The sequence below is a fragment of the Zalophus californianus genome, chromosome 1, assembly GCF_009762305.2.
Source record: "Zalophus californianus isolate mZalCal1 chromosome 1, mZalCal1.pri.v2, whole genome shotgun sequence".
Classification (NCBI taxonomy): domain Eukaryota; kingdom Metazoa; phylum Chordata; class Mammalia; order Carnivora; family Otariidae; genus Zalophus; species Zalophus californianus.
The window spans coordinates 110,961,524-110,978,533 of record NC_045595.1 but is presented as its reverse complement, the minus strand read 5'-3'; the positions used below and the strand labels follow the sequence as shown (position 1 = coordinate 110,978,533).

At 37.0% G+C, this 17,010-nt stretch overlaps 1 protein-coding gene across 5 annotated transcripts; it reads left to right on the top strand.

Annotated features, from left to right (window-relative positions):
- Positions 1–17: 17 nt before the first annotated feature.
- On the top strand, positions 18–12,936 carry CCNL1 (cyclin L1). Of its 5 annotated transcripts, none has more exons than XR_003517940.2 (11): positions 18–457; positions 759–833; positions 1,321–1,430; positions 7,063–7,183; positions 8,257–8,321; positions 8,561–10,132; positions 10,238–10,342; positions 10,438–10,579; positions 11,017–11,128; positions 11,242–11,340; positions 12,034–12,936. XR_003517940.2 is itself a non-coding variant. In XM_027582780.2 (11 exons), the coding sequence occupies exons 1-11, from the start codon at positions 155–157 to the stop codon at positions 12,380–12,382; spliced, it is 1,581 nt and encodes a 526-aa protein (XP_027438581.1). In that variant the 5' UTR covers positions 18–154; the 3' UTR covers positions 12,383–12,936. The 5 variants fall into 5 exon arrangements, 3 of the variants coding, with proteins under 3 accessions (XP_027438581.1, XP_027438584.1, XP_027438585.1); XR_003517941.2 differs by lacking the exon at positions 12,034–12,936 and having other exon boundaries at positions 8,561–8,574; positions 10,033–10,132; XM_027582780.2 differs by having other exon boundaries at positions 10,033–10,132.
- The last annotated feature ends 4,074 nt before the right edge of the window (positions 12,937–17,010 follow it).

Genomic DNA, 17,010 nt, shown 5'->3' with positions numbered 1-17,010 from the left:
CCAGCGGGGGCGTGGTGACGTCAGGGCGGAAGCGCACGCTGCGTGAAGCGGCCCAGAACCCGGCGGTCACGGGAATATCCGTCGCGCCGAGGACGCTGGTTAGTTTCGCTCCGGGTTCCGGCTGCGTTGGGCGTGCGTGCAGCTCGCTGAGACTATGGCGTCCGGGCCTCACCCGACCGCGACCGCTGCCGCTGCTGCCTCCTCGGCCGCCCCGAGCGCAGGCGGCTCCAGCTCCGGGACGACGACCACGACGACGACCACGACGGGAGGGATCCTGATCGGCGACCGCCTTTACTCGGAAGTTTCGCTCACCATCGATCATTCGCTGATTCCGGAGGAGCGGCTTTCCCCTACCCCGTCCATGCAGGACGGGCTCGACCTGCCCAGCGAGACCGATTTGCGCATCCTGGGCTGCGAGCTCATCCAAGCCGCCGGCATTCTCCTCCGGTTGCCGCAGGTCAGTGCGCCGGCCCCGGGCCGGCAGAGCGCGCCTCTCCTCCCCGCTGTCCCTTCCACTGCATCTCGGTATCACCGTGTCTCGTTAGGGTAGAGATGCCTTCGCGGGCTCTCCAGCCACGGGTTCCAGCCGGATCCTGGGTGTGTCGAGGGCGGGAGGGCGCGGAGGCGAAGGGAGGACCGGGCCGCGAGCAGTTCGCGGCGGGAGGGGGAGGGGGAGCGAGCGGCGGCACAAAATGGCGGCGGCGCCTGGTGCGGGCCCGCCTGACCCCTGTGCTTCCGTTCTTGTCTCTTGTCTGCAGGTGGCGATGGCAACGGGGCAGGTGTTGTTTCATCGTTTTTTCTACTCCAAGTCTTTCGTCAAACACAGTTTCGAGGTAAGCATCGCGGGGGCGGGTGTGAGGGATTTCTTCATCCGGAAACGGAAAGGAGGGGGTAGTGTCTCCAGCCAGCTTTTCTAGAAAGGGAGTGGTTAGTTTAGGCCTTTGTACCTAGTTCTCAACAACCGAGAAGCAAAGACTTTTGGAATGTGTTTGAAAGCTATAAAGCATATCTTAGGCCCCGGTGCTCCCTTAGCAAAAATTAACATTTTAACCAAATTCAAAACTCCAGGGAGACTTGAGCTTGACTCTGGATTCAAAATTAAGATTACTTAAAAATAAAAAAAAAAATAGTATCAGCATATCTGTTAAGTCTATGGCCTAGAAAGGTTCACCGTACTTTTATTTCACCAAAAGTCCCAGTTGTATCCTAAAATTTTTTCATCAGAATTAGTTAAACTTTGGGGAGGGAGTCACTTTTTCCTAATTTTACTTGATAATGCTATAATCTAACAACCTTTCATTGGATTGTGGGTTCTTTCAGATTGTTGCCATGGCTTGTATTAATCTTGCATCAAAAATTGAAGAAGCACCTAGAAGAATAAGAGATGTGATTAATGTATTTCACCATCTGCGCCAGTTAAGAGGAAAAAGGTAAGATTGGCATTATTGAACACAGTATTTCTTGCTGCTACTGTATTGTGCACCAATCATCAAATCAAAACATTCTTTCCTCTCAAAACTGATACAAAGGAAAACCGGCTTTAATTTAGGTGTTAAAATTCACATAGGAGCTCACTAATACTTAAATTAATTTGAAACAAACCACAATTAACCAGCTATCTAAAGTTTGTAGAGGCAGTTGCATTTATGGACAATCCTAACAGTGCTGTGAAGCCAGTCCTGTGGCTTAAGATTAAACAAGAAAGGGAATACGTTTGGCTCAAGTGTGAGTGTATTCTGTAAGTTATTCCCCCCTTCCCCTCTCTTGGAAGACTGAAGGCTGGAAGTGTGAACACTGCAGTTCAAGTTAATATTGTGGCAAAGTTTTGTGTAGATTATGTTTTTCTACTCGAAGTCCCAGTTAATTCTTTATCAATTGAGGTTGGCTTTTGTTAGAATACTTCTCAACATTGAACTACGATATATCGCATAATACCGGATCTGAAAGGACTGCAGGATGATAAAGGTTGAAGTTTGAAGTCAAAGGGATTAAACAGGTATTTTGTTTTGGTCAGATACAGTATCAGTGAGTGGGGTAGAGAAATAACTGATTGGGTTACATTTAGATAAGACCCATTTTATTTGATCTTGTAAGAAGTAAGAAAATAGAGACCAAGTAGTGTCATTTTACAGATTTTGTGGCTACATGACAACACTTTATGTGGACGACCTATGTGTTCATGTGAGGCAGTGCCAAAAAGTTCAGTTGCAGGGCTTCCTGCATCTAGAGGTGACTTCCAGTACATGCTGCAGAAGGATATACTTGGTGTAGGTTAGTTTTTGTGTTTTAACTTTTTAAGAAATTGTGGTGATGTTAGATACACTTACAGTATGGGATTTAGTTACAAAAGGATTTTTAAGTTGTTGGGGTTGGGTGTCAGTGCCAAAGTAGTATCCTACGTGAGTGGTCGTTATTGGCTGAATCTATAAGTTGGCGGTAATGGACTTATTCAGAGACAAACAGTAATCTTTAGTCTAGTTACAAAGTCTGAAACATTGCTACCCAGATAGTTTTCACAGCATTTTTCAGTTTTCTTATATTCTTTTTCCACCATCTTTTCTCCTTCATCCTAACCATGTTCAGGGATAGACTAATTTTTTATTTCATTTTAAAGTATCTTATAGCTTCTTGGTGAGGAATCCCTGGAAATTGGGAAGATTTCAAATTGGTATTTAGTATGGTCTGAGCTAAAATTTGTTTTTAGATATCTAGCTGATTCTTCAGGATGTTTAAAACAAAATGGCAGTAATAAAAAGGCTTTTTGTCCTTGGTCAAAGGATTCTGTGTTTGCCTAAAGGAGTTTTCTGTCTGTGTTCTTTGAATCATTGAGCCAACTATTGTATTATCACTTAACAATGATTATCTACTTTGAAGTTTTTCTATGAGACTTAGTGTATTCTTCCTTGATGTCAGAGTAGGTCTTCTTAACCATAAAAACCTTGGAATTTAAAACATCTCACCTGACTGACTGCTGTGTCTGATGTAATAGTGTGTTTTGGTCATTATTACAGAGAATTTGACTTTGTCTCAATCTTACAAGTTGATAATAGCATGAAATTTAAAAGGAGTTGTTAATTGCATGGAAGCCTTTTTTTTAAAGCAGGATGTAAAAGTGTTTCTATGCATATTACAAGTTTACTCAGACACGTAACTTGTATATGTTATTAACTTCAACTCTTTTTTCCCTTGCAACCGACTATACAGCGACCAGCTACATTTACCAAAGCCTGGGTGATGTGGAGTGGTACATAGAGATGAAGCTGTCGTCATGGCAACAGTGAGTGAAGTATCGAAAATCCCCAAGGAGAAGCCAGTGCTCTGAGAATAGGTCACTGGAATCGGGGACTAACAGGTTGGCCACTGGTGAACCATTTAGAAAAACTCCTGTTTCTTGTTATAAGCTTTTGTCTTTGCTGTCCAAGTTATTAGAACTATAGCTTGATATATTTTCATGTAGAGTAATATCACTAGAAAGTACTATCAGTATTACACTTTAGTTAAATAGCATATCAGTTTATCTTAATGATGCTGTTTAATCTGGTTTATTCATAGCTTTAAATTGTAGTGTGATCTTGGTAATTACAGAGGATGTATCATTTTTGTAGCTTTTTGGTCATTTTTCAGTCCTGATTACACTTTTGAATCACCAGAGGAGCTTTTAGAAAGTACCAATGCCCAAGTCCTGTCCTGGATTATTTGATTCCCCCCCTTCCCTCCCCAAATTTTTTGTAGTTTCATAATTAAGCTCGGAATAAATGGCTGAATTGAAAGAGAAAATTGCCTTTTTAGCAGTTTCCAATTTTAATTTGCTTTAGAGATGCAGCATATTTCCAGAAAATTAAGCATTTTCTGTAATTGTAAGGAGCTTGCTTGCATCTTTGAAGGCTTCTCTAAAGGAAGATATCTTCAGACTGGTGTAACCACTCATTGATGAATATGGTGTGGTATTTTCAACATGTATATAGATCATAGATGAAGTTGGAAGGGTATTAAGTGACCTTGTCATTTAGTCCAACCTTTCTCAGTTTATTTTGGTGGTTCTAAGGGTGGTGGCCTTAAGTTTAAACACTGCTAAAGGAGGAACATTCCTTTGGAGTAGGCCTTACACATTTCTGTATATTGAACAACAGTCTGCTCTCTGTAAACTACTCGGTCTCATTTTTTAGTATAGTCTGTTGAAGAGCTAGTTCCAAATTTTCTAGGTCTTTGTACCACATGAGTGAGAGTAACCAACCGTGTTTGGATCTCCTATTGCTAATTTTTTTTTTCTGTTAAGTTGTATTTCAACTAAATCAATTATGCTGAAGGAACAGTTATTCTGAGAGACCAGATAAACTTCCAGTGATCAAAGTCCAGGATTTCCTAGGACTAAAATTTAAAAATTGTTCTTTTCATTTAATTTGAAAAATCTGACAAACTCAAAAACGGGAGAGGTAGAGTTAGGTTTGATTGGTTGTTGAAAATTATTTTTTCTCTGAGTAGATGAAAGTTCTGTTTTTAAGAGTTTTAAGAATGTCATCTCCTAAAACTTACTGGAAAGTTTACCGAATTGGAGATGAAGAAATTCTAGCAAGCCTCAATTCAGTGTTATATGCTTGCTGCCATAGGCAGTACAAATTGATATTTTGTTAACATAAGTAAGGAAACCACTTGCTTAGACGGTTTTCTTTAACCTTTTCATACTGCTGACTTACTGGGACACATTTCTCTTTCTGATGCAACATAATCTTCATAAGGTAGTTGTAAATTATGTGTTCATTGAGCCTTTCTTGATTTAAAACCAATTCTTAACAAAATGAAGATAGTAAATTACATACCTACAAAGTTGTTAACTTTCAAAATTAGGTAATAGAAGGCCTAAGCAAGAAGTTGAGTATATAGTTGCATTATAGTAAATAATGAGTTTGTGGTTTATTTAATTGGGTTTTGGTGTTACTGGGATTTTGATACACAAAGAAGGGGACGTGAAGATTGTGGCAGAATAAGTGAAAAATAGTTCATTTAAGCAGAATTAATGAATTGAGTAAGCCTGATTTGGGAATCAGATGGTAGCCATTATTCAAACAAGTGTTTAGTTGGTTAATTGCAGAAAAAATGAATGTTGACAATTTGAAGGCAACTCTGAAAGCAGGCTTAGTAAATAAAAGGTGTAGATGAGTTTGCTCAACACAAAAAGGGGGAAATGAGAAAATTGATTTTATAAAATTTTAGGACTGTAATGGTGCAGTTTACGGTCTGAGTTAGTGGCAGGCAAATACGACACTGGAGATAGATTCTGTCTCTTAATACATGTTGAAGGAGGGCCATCAAATAACTAGTTCTGAGAGTCTGAGGTGTGGATTTGACTTTTTTCCAAATTTCCTGTTACGGTGATAAACCCTGAAAAATTAGAAACCTTAAGATTTTTGGGTTACATTTTCATGTGAACATTGATTGCTGTGAAGTTAAATTAATTTTTTCCCAGAGAGCATTTAACTTGTAATCTATTGTTCTGATCAGATAGATTTATTGTTATATTTTTATGTTAGAAATCAGTCCCCTGTCGAGTTGGTGGCCTCATTCTTCACACTTTTCATAGCTGTAATAGGAATTGAACTGAGGGAAGCTAATTTTCAGTATTTTAAGTAAGCTAGTTTCCATCTTGCCAAATTTGCCAGCTTTATTTAATGTAATTTGATAAAAATCATTGTATGAAATAATTTGAAATATAGTCTAATAAGAATTCCAGTTGCTATAATTTTAGATGGGTGTTAGGAAGGAAAATAAATGAAAGCAGATTTTTAGATAATATGTCACTGCAGGGCTAATTAATTGTAGCTAATTTCAGATTGTTTTCTAATATTCAAATGGATGTATTTAAATAGAGCTTACATTTTTCTGGATTTGGTGTGCATGGTAAAATGAGTTGTGACTTGGGGTAATACACAGAATGACTATTTTTTAAAAATAGATGTGTTCTGTCCAGAGCAAAAAATCTTGAATATTTTGACTGAAAATGAATTCGGTATGGGGAAAAATATTTAAATGTTCTCCCCATATGTATATACCATATAATCATGTCTTAATGAAAATGTACTTCTTGGTGGTTGGATCTAAAAACGTATCAAATGAAGGACATTGGGAAATGAAAGTCCAAAAGTCCGGACTGAAAACAAACTTCTCAAGAAGAAACATTTTGAATTTAAGATTTAAATCAGATAGTCTTCTTTTCCAAAGCATTGAACCATTGATAGCTTTCTGCGTTACAGCTTTTTAGAAGCTATCAGAATTACAGTCTGGCAATAGAGACCTTGAGTGTTGTTCTGGTTCCCTCATTACGGTTGTCCTCCTCTTTTACATTGCATTCTAAAGAATGTTATTCTGCCTAATAATGACAACTCAGACCAAATTCAAGCTTAGTTTTTATTGGTGACGTTTAGTTTTGAATCTGATTTTTAAAACATTTCTTTTTGTAATTGAACTGAATCTTTAGTTTTCAGGTTTTATTTGACAGTGGTGGATTCTTAGAAGAATTTGCTTAAGCAAATTATCCACTCAGGAGAATCTGGATTAGCTACCTACCATTTTTTCCTCTCTCATTTTTACTTTGGCCATAAACTAGCCAAGAGTTGATACTTTAGAAAACGAGTAAAATCGTTATCATCTATAGGACTTTATAGTAAATATTTTCAAGAGCAAATTAGTTTTGTCATTGGAAGGAGTCTGTGGAGACTAATGGGGTTTGTGATGATAAAGCAACAATCATTTAAGTTTATCTATATATATACATACACACCTAAAAGATAATCATGAAAAAGATCAACAAAGGCTAGATAAGAAGCATTAGAGTGAATTTTTCACTACAGGGGGTCGAGTTAGTTTCTATAGAAACTTAGTTTAGTTAAGTATATGTTTAATTAGCATAACTTGGACAGCACAAGATTAATGCTTTAACTTGTTTGCAGGAGTTTAAAAAGCTGGTTTCTGTTGCCAATAGTTGGTTGGAAGGGAAAATGGAGATGCCACAAATAAAATTTTTTGGATGTGCAAAACAGTTTTGATTTTATTTCTTACAAACTATAGGACTCCAAGCCCCCTGATCCTTGATCAGAACTACATTAACACCAAAAATCAAGTTATCAAGGCAGAGAGGAGGGTGCTAAAGGAGTTGGGATTTTGTGTTCATGTCAAGCATCCCCATAAGGTGAGTTGTAGAGTGCAGAAATTACATTCGTAAGTATTAGGGTTTTTCTTAAAATTGTATCTTACATGAATTTATATTACGGTTATTTTTGAGAGTTAACCTTGGTTTTAAAAAGCATTCTTTATAAACTTACGCTAAAATGGGAGTCAAAAAGACTTGGGTTCAAATCTTCACTCTTCATTGTGTGGGCATAGAGAAGTTCTTTTTTTCCTCTGTGGTTAACCCAGTTTCCCCACCTAGAAAACAGCGAAGTACCTTATTCCTAGGAGTAAATAATACACATCCACAGAAGTACCTGGCATGCTACCTGTCGCACAGTAAAATGTTCAAAGCATGGTGGCTGCTCGCTCTCTGTTTCCATTACTGTAAGTTTATAGATCTCTCCAGTATCTCTCAGCTTACATACGATCATCATAAGAGCACAGTGGTTACCATATGGATGCTCTGGGGACAGGACTATCTGCGATAGAAACTTGTCTATGCCATTAGCTCTGTAACTGGCAAATATCTCTGTTCCTCAGATTCCACATCTTCAAGATTGTAAAATGGGAATGATTGATTATACAGGTCCAGAAAACTCTTGACTCCAACTGTGAAGCTGTTTATAGGTGTAGTATTTATTTATCACACTTAAACATGATAAGCTTCACTGCAGAAAGAGTAGTGTTTAATACCCACCGTATTACATAATATGATCATACTCATTGTGTAACTTTAAAAACATAGTCTGTACGGTTTTTGGACGTGGAGAATTGTACTTCGGAAATTAAGTGAAATCTACCACAGTGCCTGTCACATAGTAAAGTGTTCATGAGAAATTAGGTATTGTTTTTAATTGATTTAACTCTCATTTTTTTTCCTGTGCCATTTTGGAGCATATTTAAAGTTTTTATAGAATCTAGTAGCATAATAACCCACATTGCCTATAATGTACATTTTAGGTTGGTCTGTATTATCTATGCAGTTTTGTAGAAGAGTTAAAACGTGCACCTAACATTTCAATTACTTATATTCATTGAACTCTGAAAGACCCACTGATATGCTAAATTGAGTTTTTTTCCCTTGTCCTTCAGATCATTGTTATGTATTTACAAGTCTTAGAATGTGAACGTAATCAAACCCTGGTTCAGACTGCCTGGTAAGTTACATTTTTACATTTCTTTCCTAGCCAGGAAAACAGAAGCAGAAATAAAGTAAGTTTCATTTTCCTTTTCCAAAATAATGAGAGGAGTTTGTTTTGGTGCTTTTTGTTTTTTTTGTTTTTTAACCAAAAGGTAAATAATGCTTATTTCTGCTTCCTGTTTTCTTGGCTTGACTAATTGCTTTCAATGGAGAACTCAATTTAACTTTGTTCTTTTTTCTACTCTTTAATTAAAGGGTAGTCCATGATGGTAAGTCATAGAACTCTGCCCTCTGCACTTCAGCCCATGACCTCAGGATGGCCTGATTGGCTGCCCTGCTCTCCAGCCAATCCAGTGCAAGCTCTGATCCGAGATTCACTGAAGTGGTCCATATCCATCTGGCAGCATCTTCTAGTTCTGTCGGGGTGTCAAAAGGATTTGTATATTTGCTTCTAGAAGTAACTATTCAACATGCCTATGTATATAATGTATACCTGTAACTATCAAAATGAGTAGTTCAATTTTGATAGATTTGTTGTCCAGCCATTATGAATTAAATGATTTTTTTTGTTAGGAGTTTGACTTAGATTTCTATTTTTAGTATGTATACCATGGATTCTACCAAGGGAAACTACAACTTGCAGCTTAAAATGGGCACCATTCCCATACTGGATGAATTACAGCTGCTGGACTATTGAAGGAATAATAATAGAAGTACATTTTTAAAAGAGATGTTAATATAAACATAAGCACTTTAGAACTTGAACTTTTGACATGAAGATGTTTGATTTGGAGGGCTGGCTTATTTTAAGGTAAAACAAGGAATTTGGTCCAGCTATAACTACTTTTTCAAGACTGTTGATGATGTGCAGGACTTATGTAATTTTTATGTTCTGGACTTAATGAGTGCCATGCTTCTTTAGGACTCAGTAAATATTAGTAATATTAGAAAAGTCTAATTGCTTTTATAAAATGCATGACATTTTTAATATATGCTCTATAAAACATTTACAGTTATTTCATGGGTAAGGATTTTTAAGAAATAGTCTTTTAACCTTTTAAACAATTCGTGAAATTTCTTTAATACTTTAGGGATATTGTGGGGAGGGTTCACTAATAAAAAAAAGTCCAGCAGTTAAATAACTGAAGTAGTTTATTGCTTTTGTTTATACTTAGTCACAAAAAAGGTATGTAAACAAGGCTGTTTTGTATATTTACTGCTCTTCCCTACCTAAATTTTCTGAAGTAGCTGAGATTTCCTAATATAACTTGGTGAGTGCTTACCGAAAATGCCTTTTTTACCCCTGTCACAGTATTTTGAGTTTTTGAAAGAACTTGGTTGACACTGCTTTTTCATTGTGGATAAAGGAGAGATGGTCAATAATTAATGGCTCGAAGTATTGTTGGAGTGGTTTATCATTTCTGAAGCTAGTTATGTCAAAATTAGAAGTACATAAAAACTTATTTCTAAAGTTCTATTTGGAATAATAATATGGAATTATTTTAAAGGACTTTGGTCATATATAGGAAAACTGAAGAATGGTTCTAGTATTAAATTCTTATCTCTTACTGGTTTTTGAGTTAAGAATTGTTGTATGCTAGAATATGAGGATATGAATATAAATATGAGAAGAAAAAAGAATAAAGTAGATTGAGTCTCCAATTTTATGTAAGCTTCAGAAGGACTGTTTGTTTATGTACAAAGCTTATGGTTGAAATATTTTTCAGGAATTATATGAATGACAGTCTTCGAACCAATGTATTTGTTCGATTTCAACCAGAGACTATAGCATGTGCTTGTATCTACCTTGCGGCTAGAGCTCTTCAGGTAGGTATATATAGCCTGTTTTGTTCTTATAGGATAAATCACAAGAATTAGCAGTCCTGATAAAAACTGAAATTTGATCTAAACCATTCTGTTTTTATGGTTTAGATTCCATTACCAACTCGTCCCCATTGGTTTCTTCTTTTTGGTACTACGGAAGAGGAGATCCAGGAAATCTGCATAGAAACGCTTAGGCTTTATACCAGAAAAAAGGTAGTTGTTTACTCATGTTTGTATTAATACTTTTTAAGTACTTAAGAGTCTAAACTAATTAAGGGAAAAATACTAACTTCATTTTCTTCCATCAGCCAAACTATGAATTGCTGGAAAAAGAAGTAGAGAAAAGAAAAGTAGCCTTACAAGAAGCCAAATTAAAAGCAAAGGGGTTGAATCCCGATGGAACTCCAGCCCTTTCAACCCTTGGTGGATTTTCTCCAGCCTCTAAACCATGTAAGATATATTCAGAATTGAAATGATTTAGGCACTGCAGGTGTGTGGTTATTAGAAAGCTTTAGCACTTAGGGCCTCCTGGGTGGCTCAGTCAGTTGAGCATCCGACTCCTGATTTCGGCTTAGGTCATGATCTCAGGGTGTGAGGTCCAGCCCCATGTCAGGCTCTGTACTCAGTGCAGAGTCCGCTTGAGATTTTCTCTCCATTTGCGCCCCCCCAATAAATAAAATAAATTCGTTTTTTAAAAAAGCTTTAGCATTTAATAGTGGCGTATAAACAATGATAAGAGAAGCTGTTACTGTTTTCTCCCATGATAGTCAACTCAGGACTAAGACTAATACTTGAAAGCATGGTACTTTGATTTACATTTAGAAACAACTTTTTGGCCCTCTGTTAAGTCCCAATGGGTAACATGTCTTTTTTTATTTTTTTTAAAGCATCACCAAGAGAAGTGAAAGCTGAAGAGAAGTCACCAATTTCCGTTAATGTGAAGACTGTCAAGAAAGAACCTGAGGATAGACAACAGGCTTCCAAAAGCCCTTACAATGGGTGAGTATACTTGAGTTAGAAAACTGGTCTAAGGAATCTTTTATGTGTTAAATTTCTAACATACTAAACATGTATCTAAAATAATGGGGTTTTTATTTTTGTTTTTTTTTAAGTGTAAGGAAAGACAGCAAGAGAAGTAGAAATAGCAGAAGTGCTAGTCGATCAAGGTCAAGAACGCGATCACGTTCTAGATCACATACTCCAAGAAGACAGTAAGTAAATATTCTCTAAGAGAAAGCAGTCTTATTTGGAGTAAGGTTCCTATTTTTAAAAAAATTGAACGTAGATGTTCTCACAGTTGGGTTAGATTTAGTTTTTTAACATGAGGTAAATTATGAGAAATGAATTTGGAAATACATCCTGCTTATATGTGGCTTTTTTTATTTTGGGGTGGTGTAGCTTATGAGCATTCTATTCTGTCTTTGCCCATTTTTTGAAGAAGTGTAGGGGCTGGCCACAAAGTGCTTTGGAAAGCTAGAATATCCTTATGTGTGAAAATATCAGTTAGAAAATATTAATATTTTATTAACTGCTAATTAACAACCAAAACTCAAGTCGATCGTAGCCAAAGAGTCTTTCCTAGTAGCTTTGTAATTAGATCGCTGGCTGCTTATGTCTACATTCAGTGGCTCTTCTGAGCATGTGGGAGATACTCAGTAAAAAGCATAGCTATCCAGGACACTTTGTAAAAATTACTTTGGCATATAGAGACATCCAGTACATTTAAGACTTGTCTAATATAGGTTGGACGGGAGTTAGGGGTAGGGAGATTTAATGAAAGTTTTCCATCTGGCCTGTACTGCTACAGGCCAATAGTTTTGTTTTGAACTTGTCATAAGCACCACCAAAAATAATCTGTTCCCAGCAGAAACTGAAATCTAAACCTCAAATTTTTATTATCTAAGTTATAATAATAGGCGGAGCCGATCTGGAACATACAGCTCAAGATCAAGAAGCAGGTCACGCAGTCACAGTGAAAGCCCAAGAAGACATCATAATCATGGTTCTCCTCACCTTAAGGCCAAGCATACCAGAGATGATTTAAAAAGTTCTAATAGACATGGTCATAAAAGGAAAAAATCTCGTTCTCGATCTCAGAGCAAGTCTCGGGATCACTCAGATGCTGCCAAGAAACACAGGCATGAAAGGGGACATCATAGGGACAGGCGTGAAAGGTCTCGCTCCTTTGAGAGGTCCCATAAAGGCAAGCACCATGGTGGCAGTCGCTCAGGACATAGCAGGCACAGGCGCTGACTTTCTTCCTTTGAGCCTGCATCAATTCCTGGTTTTGCCTATCTACAGTGTGATGTATGGACTCATAATCAAAAACATTAAAAACAAACTGATTAGGATTTGATTTCTTAAAACCCTCTAGGTCTCTAGAAACACTGAGGACATTTTCTTTTGGAAAGAACTATGTTTTTTTTGTTTTGTTTTTGTTTTCTTGTTTTTTTTCTTTTTGGTTTTTGTTTTTGGGTTTTTTTTTTTTTGCACATTAAAATGCCCTAGCAGTATCTAATTGAAAACCATGGTCAGGTTCAATTGTACTTACTATAGTTGTGTATTGTTATTGCTATAAGAACTGGAGCGTGAATTCTGTAAAAATGTATCTTATTTTTATACAGATAAAATTGCAGACACTGTTCTATTTAAGTGGTTATTTGTTTAAATGATGGTGAATACTTTCTTAACACTGGTTTGTCTGCATGTGTAAAGATTTTTACAAGGAAATAAAATACAAATCTTGTTTTTCTAAACTGCTTCAAATATCTTATTTAAATAAATTATTAAAAAGTAAAAATTTAATAGTAAAGTGCCTGTACTGATTTTCTGACAAACCTATTCTTCTATTAGCTATGGTTTGAGATTACTAAATGCAGTTCTTATCTGCATTGGGAGCTATTGTAAAAGTCTTTGCCTTATATATGGAAAAAACAGGAGTTGTGCAACAATGTAATAGTAAATGTTATACTGTAGCACTAAACCAGTCTTCAAATGGAAATCCATTTGCCACATAAATAGTACTGAAAACTAACTTAAGAAATGATACCATAAGGTTATTTTAAGTGAGCTACCCTCTTGAACAAATCAAAACTTTTAAAATGACAGTAAATTAGATCCAACTACTGACCTTTAAAGTTTTTCTTTAGCTATTTAGTGATGGTTTTTATCTAGGCTAGGAGGATTCAGTAATAAAATGAGGCTCTCCCAGAGTTGGCTGGGGCTGATAAAGTTTGACCACAAAGAAAATGAAATTTTGTTGAAAAAGCCACAAGTCCTTATATTCAAATGAATACTTTTTAAGTTACACTGAGAGTTATTTTCCCAATAATTTGGAAGTGAATTTAGAAGTCTCTTTAAAGATTTTAGAGAGCACGCATAAGCAGGGAGGGATAAAGAGGGACAGAGAAACTCAAGCAGATTCCACATGGGACTGGATGTGGGGTGATCCCACAACCCTGCATGACCTGAGCTGAAGTCAAGATCAGATGCTGTAACTGACTGAACCACCCAGATGCCCCTGAATTTAGAAATCTTAAAGGGCCATATATGATTTCATTATTTTATAGTTAAAATAGGTTTTCCATTTTTTAACACAACTTGATACTTTACTAGTCCACTAGACTTGGCTCCAAATGATTTCTTTTGCTGTATCAAAAAATGAAATACACTCACAGAGATAGGAAGATTTGCTGTAAGGATGTTAAAAGAAGAAAAAAAAGTTGCTGAAGATGATCCCAAAGACTTAAAAAACATGTTCACCAACAGTGGGCATTGGGGCTGGAAAAAGAAAAGGCAACTACATTGAAGGAGACAAGACTCATCTGGATTTTAAAATGTTGGGTGTGCTACTTAAATCAGTTATGTTTCTAACTAGAAACTAACATGGCCTAGCATGAAAGAATAACTTCTGAAAGGGGGTGAACAGTATTAGGAACGTTCTTTCTATAGATGATCTTGTAAATACGTAATGCTGAACTGTAACTTTCTTAAAAGCCTAAACTATATCTAAACAGGAAACCGTTTATTTCCTTTACAAGACAGGCATTGAAAAAAGGCAAAGGCAAAAGTAACAAAGGCTGTGTTTAACAGATTAATCTTGAATTCTTAGTAGTGCTTCAATTTTTACCTACTTTACTTACCCTTGTTTGGAAAGAGCACCACGGGTGAGGTTTGTGAAGATGGAAGATGCAGAGAATACACCTGCATGTGGGGTAAGATCTGAATGTCAGAGATGGTTTTGCAAAGATGACTTTTTTCAGGTACCCTAATTTTTGCCTTGTGCAACAGGCAAAAAGAAAACCCGTTTTCCAGGTTTTTGTCAAGAAGTTGACATCCTACTGCTCTACCTGAATTTAAAACCTGAAGTATATCAATTTTTGAATTTCTATTAAGGGAAATTTCAAATAGAAGTAGTACGATACCCATTTCTCAGCTCCAAAAATAATCAATTCGTGGTCAGCCAACCTTGTTCACACCTACCAATTTACCATTCTACTTGCCATGCTTATTTGGAAGAAAATCCCAGACAACTCATTTCATCCCTAGCTATTTCAGTCTAAAAGGTAAGGATTTAAATACAGCCACAATACTTTTATTATACTTAAAAAAATTAATAGAACTACCTAACTACCCAGTTAATATCCAGTTTTCCTTACTATCTCTAATTTTTTTTATAATTGGGATGTTCAAGCAAAGTTCATATATGTTACATTGGCTTTAATCACAGATTCTCCCATCCTTTTTCCCTTAAAATTGTTCTGAGGACATTTTTGTATTCTGGGTTTGCTCATTGTAACCCTGTGGAATCCGTGGACATACTTTTCTGTCTCTTGTAAACTTAATAGATCTCAAGACGAGATTCAGATTTGATAACTTTTTTTTTTACTAGTCTGAAATTTAGAAGTCTGGGGATCCAGGCTATGTGTTACTCTAGAATTGTTACTAGACTGCTGCCTCATTCACTATTTCACTGAGTTCCTGATTCTTAATCCATTAGTGCCTGCACCTTGACAGCTTTGTGCGTATTTCCCAATTGTGTATATGTTCTCTCATCTTGTGTTTCCTCTGTACAGCCATAAGTCTTACTGCAGATGAATTGTTTAGTATTCTAATGATCCTGATTCATAATACTTAAGTCCTTTCATGGTATGGAGTATTACATTTGTCCTTTATGATTGGTATCTTAACCCTAAAGGAAGACCAGTGAAACTCTTTTCACCTCTCCATATCATCAAAATGACTACCTTTTTACTGAGGCTCTAAGTTTTGCTGTTTATTATAAAGCTTTAAATATTGTCAGTTACCATCTGTTTGTAACCACATTATTATGCCCACAACCTGCATCAAAAGCCATCTTTAAAAATGTAAAGGTAGCTCTCATGAAGGTTTCCAAAAACAAGATAATTTCATAATACTCATTGTCATAAGAGCCATTTCTTAGGGCTATAATAGATAACAGTGAAGTGTTTTTTTTGTTTTAAGATTTTATTTATTTATTTGAGAGACAGAGAAAGCATGAGAGGGAAGAGGGTCAGAGGGAGAAGCAGACTCCCTGCTGAGCAGGGAGCCCGATGCGGGACTCGATCCTGGGACTCCAGGATCATGACCTGAGCCGAAGGCAGTCGCTTAACCAACTGAGCCACCCAGGCGCCCAACAGTGAAGTTTTTTAAAGACCAGATTTTTCCAGAATTCATGTTAAAAGCATAGGCATATTGGGAGCTTAGTTTAGATGGGAGAGAGAAATGTACACGTGGTTTGATAAGGAAAACCATCACTTCCCCCACCGGGAAAATTGGGAGGGGAGAATATTCATTGTGTGGGCCTTGATCTTTGTCCCCTAGAGTAGCTATGTGTGTGGCTGGAAGTCACAGCTTGCCTTTGTTCATTGCTTGAATGAAAGGAACATGGACTTCCCTGCCATCTCTGGATTCGGGATACTCCTCTACTAAGGGGACTGAGCCTTACCTCACAGCATGTTGTTCTAGTATATATTAGGCAAATACAGGGTTCTATCTTTAGCTCTGCAATTCAAACAATTCTTATAAGAAAGCATCCCAACTATTTAGAAGAGTTTGAATTCTACATTTCCTATGAACACAGTTCAAAATACAGTAATTTCAGAATGCTACTTCACCGAAATTAGATCTGATTCTGGACAAGATTTTCATGAAAACACTGGGCCCTCTGATTCCAGGTGTTCTCTTGACCCGTCTGTTTTTGCCACCTCTGCTTAGTGTACTTCTAACCCAGTTCCAAGTACAGAGGAATTACTAGCCTGCCTGCTTTTATATGTCACCCCGTTCCTTTCCCTACATCAGCTATCACCTCAACACTATGCAGTCGCGGCGTTTCTGTCTATGCCTTTGCCACAATCTTTCAAACAGCAGCTAATGATCTATTTAAAACATTCATCACATGTTCCTCTAACACGCTTCCAATGGTTTCCTCTTTCACTTCGAGTAAAATATAAACCCTTGACTCTGGCTATACATAATCCAATCCTTATCAGCCTCTTCATCAACCAACCTCTCTCCTTCTCAAATATGCACATCTATTCCTGAGCCTTTGCACTTGTCCTTCCTACTTGGGATGCTCTCCCAAATCATACATCATAGGCTTCATCATCCGCGTGTCCTTCTCTCTACAGGGGGCTTCTTTCGCACCCTATCTAAAATGAGCATCTCTAGACACCACTCCGATCATGTTCTATTCCTTAGCACTAATTTTTCCTAATACCACTATCTTAAATTACCTTATTTTGCTTTATCATGGACTCTCTTATTCATAAGAATATAAGCTTCAAGAGAGCAGCAAAAAGTGGTTTATTCATTATCATATGCCACTCACCTAATCCTACAACTGTGCCTGACCCCATAAT

Excerpts from the sequence above, each read along its gene's own strand:
- CCNL1 (XM_027582780.2), top strand. The coding sequence starts at position 155 with ATGGCGTCCGGGCCTCACCCGACCGCGACCGCTGCCGCTGCTGCCTCC. Across the intron at positions 7,184-8,256 it reads ATGTCAAGCATCCCCATAAG|ATCATTGTTATGTATTTACA; the intron begins GTGAGTTGTAGA and ends CTTGTCCTTCAG. Across the intron at positions 11,129-11,241 it reads TCCAAAAGCCCTTACAATGG|TGTAAGGAAAGACAGCAAGA; the intron begins GTGAGTATACTT and ends TTTTTTTTTAAG.